The sequence below is a fragment of the Etheostoma spectabile genome, chromosome 20, assembly GCF_008692095.1.
Source record: "Etheostoma spectabile isolate EspeVRDwgs_2016 chromosome 20, UIUC_Espe_1.0, whole genome shotgun sequence".
In the NCBI taxonomy this organism is placed as follows: Eukaryota; Metazoa; Chordata; class Actinopteri; order Perciformes; family Percidae; genus Etheostoma; species Etheostoma spectabile.
Genome location: NC_045752.1, coordinates 19,710,273 through 19,715,254, shown reverse-complemented (window position 1 = coordinate 19,715,254; position 4,982 = coordinate 19,710,273). Strand labels below are relative to the sequence as shown.

General features: G+C 45.4%; 1 protein-coding gene across 1 annotated transcript in view; it reads right to left on the bottom strand.

The window, feature by feature from the left end:
* The window catches only part of bach2a (BTB and CNC homology 1, basic leucine zipper transcription factor 2a), a 54,589-nt gene that overhangs the window by 9,254 nt on the left and 40,353 nt on the right, over positions 1-4,982 (bottom strand). The window contains exon 3 of the mRNA XM_032499813.1: positions 493-1,887. Within this exon, the coding sequence (XP_032355704.1) occupies positions 493-1,887 (1,395 nt within the window). The remainder of the gene's footprint in view (positions 1-492; positions 1,888-4,982) is intronic.

Below are 4,982 nucleotides of genomic sequence, written 5' to 3'. Positions count from 1 at the left end.
ACATCATGGCTTTCAAACCAGCAAAGTGGCAGTTGGTTAAGGCCACGCCCCCAGCATCCACCTTGCCCCCCCACTCTCCTCCTCAAAAGCTAAAGACTCAGAAATGGCACATACTAAGGAAAGCTCATTGTGGGACTGGCTCTAGTGGCTGGAATTCTGCACCAAGGCTGAATTTTGGGAAAGAGACTTCAGATACAGGATTAGGGACCACTAAGGTCTATATAAAAGAGACTTTTGATACAGTATTAGGGACCACTAAGGTCTATATAAAAGAGACTTCAGATACAGTATTAGGGGACCACTAAGGTCTATATAAAAGAGACTTCAGATACAGTATTAGGGGACCACTAAGGTCTAGAATGTGGGGGTGTTCAGGTGAATTATGGGTGTATTGCTATCTTGACACAGCAGGAAGTGATTGCGCCATTGACCAACAATTTCTACGTGATGAACTCAACAAAAAGTGAAATCAAAATAAAGGTCTCTACTCACCTCAGGGCCAGAAACTCTGGAGACGCCGCTTTCACTGTCTCCCTCTGAGAAAGAGCCCGACTCGTCGCTGGAGATTCCACCACCGGCACCAAATCCCTGTTCACTTTTGATACTGGCGCAACCCTGAGAGAAGACCACATCTCCGCCGTGCGGGTTCCTCTCCTCCACTGCCCCGGCCAGGCCGTGAGGAGGTCCAGAGGTGGAGCCGGAGTGCGGGGATGAGGAGAAGTCAAACTGCGGAAGGTTGAAAGGTGAGCTACCGCTGCCTGCGTCCTCCGGGTAAGAGAACGAGGAACGAGAACTGGAAGTCTGGGTTCGGGGCTCAGACGGGGGCGGGGAGTAGGCCGAGGTCTTGATGGGAACGGGGCAGCTGGTGGCGAGGCTCGACCTCCCAGAGGACGCTCCTACCTGCATCAGGGTTGAGACCTCATCTCTGAACTTATCATCCATGTAGGAATGTGCCAACATTTGTTGCTCGCCAGCCGCCGAAGAGAAGATGACACTGGCTCTGTCTGGATCGCCCTCGTGTTTGGACGAGGACGCTTTGGACACCGGCCTGTCCACGTTCGGCGCCGTTGGCATGACATCTGTCTTGAAGTCCCCTTGACCCAGGGACTCCCTCTTGTCCCTCTGCCTGTCTTTGACCAGCTCCCGGTAGTGGTTGAGGGACAGTCTGTTGGTGAGTAGCTGCTGGATGGTGGCGCCGGGCACGCTGCTGAGATTCAAGCCGCCCCTCTGGAGGTAGGAGCGCAGGCACGAAGACGGCGACCCCCGGCTCGGAGAGTGCTCAGCGGCTACGGGAACACCCTCCACCTCCAGCTCCATCTCCAGAACCTCCTCGGTACACAACTCTGGGTTGAAACCGCTCCTTTCATCGCCCTCTTCCTCGTACGCAAATGGCTCCTCTTTGATCCTGGAGGGCGTGAGAAGAGCTTGTGGAGCGGCGCTGCGGTCTCTGAGCTGGGGGTGCGCCGGGCTCACTGAGGTATGGTCGGCCAATATGGCCTCCCCACTGCCATGGTGGGTTTCTCCATTGTGCTTGTTCTGAGGGATCTGGTAATGATACTTCCTGTATTTAGGACATTGGGAAAGGTCGGCGGGAAGAGACGCAGCAGCGCCTGCTACGTGATTGGTCTGCTGCCTCATCTCTGCCGAATCATCTGAGGAGATCGCATCCTCGGCAGTGATGTCTTCGGCGTATTCCACCTTGCCGTTGCTGGCGTGCTGGCTGTCGTTCTGTAGCTGCGCTTGAAGGAACCGAAAGCAGGAGTCCTCCAGATTGTGGACGCCCAGGAAGTCGGCGCACAGGATGACCTCGTGGATGTTCTCCGAGCTTAAAATCAGCTTGGCTGTGTAGGCGAACTGGAGCAGCGGAGCGAAACCCTTAGCCGTCACCTGGAGGAGAGAAGGGGGACATGAAAGACTGGTTTTACTTATGAAGACAACAGGAAAACATGGGGCAAAAAAGGTCGGTCTCTAATATAAGGCTCCCACTAAGGCTGCTATTACAAAACTTACGGTAATGTACAGAAGGAACGGTGCTTTGATCACAAAATATTAGAAACACAATAATGTAAAATGTCTAATTGAGGGTGGACAAAATATTAGAAACACAATGTAAAATGTCTAATTAGTGTGGACAAAATATTAGAAACACAATGTAAAATGTCTAATAGAGGGTGGACAAAATATTAGAAACACAACAATTTAAAATGTCTAATTTAGCGTGGACAAAATATTAGAAACACAACAATTTAAAATGTCTAATTGAGGGTGGACAAAATATTAGAAACCCAACAATTTAAAATGTCTAATTGAGCGTGGACAAAATATTAGAAACAATGTAAAATGTCTAATTGAGGGTGGACAAAATATTAGAAACACAACAATGTAAAATGTCTAATTAGTGTGGACAAAATATTAGAAACACAATGTAAAATGTCTAGTTGAGAGTGGACAAAATATTAGAAACACAATGTAAAATGTCTAGTTGAGAGTGGACAAAATATTAGAAACACAACAACGTAAAATGTCTAATTGAGGGTGGACAAAATATTAGAAACACAACAATGTAAAATGTCTAATTGAGGGTGGAAAAAATATTAGAAACACAACATAATGAACGTGTTACAGGCTGCAAAGATTTAAAAAAATACTACAAAAGTAGGATGATCAACAATATAAAAGCAAGGCAAGAATGGCAATGTGTATATGCATAGGATTTTTTTCTTTACTTCTGCACGTGTCTGATAATATGTACGTACAGTACAATACAGAAATTGGTGATAACACATTTTATAAAATTGATGATATCCAGAGAACAAAATCTGAATACAATAGAATATGTTCCCTACAGTCAGCACGTGTGTTTGTATGTGTGTATGTGAGAGAGGGGGATGTTGAGAGCGTCTCCTGCTGTACGTATGTGCTTACTCTATATTGCTGTGTGCATGTGTGTGTACATGAATGTGTGTGTGTGTATATTAGTGTGCTTGTAAGCTTTTATTCAGATAGAGAGGAGCCACTAGAAGTTCCACTGCACACGGCTACCAAGCAGCAGAGAGAGAAATGGCGTACGATTGATCATTATCCACCTAACACCTAGTTTTTAACTTGTATTTTCCTTTTTTTTCCTTAAAGTAGCTTTAAGGTAAACATGTTATTCCACAGTGTGCAGACACTGTTTCTGATATATATTCTGTATCATCTTGGAGAAATACAAATGATGAATATGATTGATCGTTATCCCCTTAACTAGGGATTAGCTTTTTTGGCCCTTGATCCAATTTTTTTAAATATTGAGTATATGCCGATACCGAGTCCCGATCCGATGCCTAGATAATAAAATTACACAAAGTTTTTAAACGATGGCATTGCAGATATTGCCAGTGGATGTTGGGCTGTTTTGACTTTCTAGTTTAAAATACTTCCACACTGCTGACCTTTAATTTCCATGTTAATGAGCAAAGCTTGAATTAGGGTTTTGTGGAAGTTCCACGCAGAGGGTATTGGCCTGATGTTTATACTTGTGCATTGGTGTGTGTGTCAAGTCGGCACGTGTGTGTGTGAGTGAGTGTGTGTGTGTGTGTGTGTGGGGGGAGTCTGTGGTAGAGCGAGTGAGAGAGTGACGGCGATTAGCTTCAGAGCGAGAAGCAACTCTGGAGTCGTAGTGAGAGAAAGTGTCTCCCCTGTCCTTTCTGACCAGGGTGGGGAATCTGTAGCAGGAGAAGTTAACCCTCTCCTTGATATTATGTTTTTTTATGGAGGAAAACCAGGAAATGAGTCACGGGAAAGGCAACACCACCAAGCAGTTACATTTTCCGAGAGGTGCATGTCAGGCTACGGCGTAGATCCGTGTCTCCACATACCTACGTACACGTAGCAACGGCGTTGATTTTACACAGAAGTATAAATCAAGCTTAAGGCGATCGGGGTGACTGCTGTCTGCCGATCAGTTAAAAAAATTCCAATGGGGATCGGGAAATCCTTATACTTTACATCTTGGTTTCCCATTTTATTTCCCCTAAAGTAGCTTTAAGGTAAAACATGTTATTCCACACTGTCTGCCTGTATAATATATATTCTCTATCATCTTGAAGCTGTATGAAACATTGACACTGAGTGAAACCAAGGATCTATAAGAACTGGATACAGCGTTCAAAGCGGAGCCTCGATCGGTGGGGAATGAAGCCAAAAAAAGTTCAGCTGCATATAAAATGACTCATATGATCGGGGGTGCTTCCTCTCTATGTGGCCCATAGAGCAGGTGCACTAGGGACCTCCTCCAGCCGAGCCGGCTGGGATTTCATTTTGCGGCTCTTCTAGACTTTCCAAATGTTATCGGACCGAATGGATCACATTCTGATTGGGAAACGAGTCATTTTGCAGCGGTTGAGACACTCACATGAATATATTCAATAATTAACAACCAAATGGGAAAAATGTTTTTTGGGCCCCATATGACGACCAATTAAGCTATGTGGTCAGTACGGAGGAAATTAGTCTGGCTTTGCCAGACCTTCCTCCACAGCGCTGCGGAGGAGGGTCTGGCTAGTCCACACAGCCTTCCGGGATAAGAGGGAATATTGAGAAATTCCTTAACAAAATGTATTTACCTCTGAGCCACAGTGAGTTCCAGTAATTTATGGGAGGAGCGCACAGACAGCAGAAAGGATGTGGAAAATAAAGCCACGCTTACAGGCAGTTGGGGGTGGAGTTAGATGTGGTGGAGGCCTGTGCGAGTGGTTACTGTATAAGGTGGAGCCACACAGACATATTAATTAATATGACAGATCTGGGACATTGTATGGAAAAATCAACCACTGGGATCAGAAACTGATCCCTGATCAGCCCAGGTGGTCAATGGTAACAGCAGCAACCAACAATGTAACCACATGTACATCAATGCCCAATAAATATATATATATACACACACAATAACATTATATTGTGCAGCCCTAATATACACTGACCAAAATTATAAATGCAAC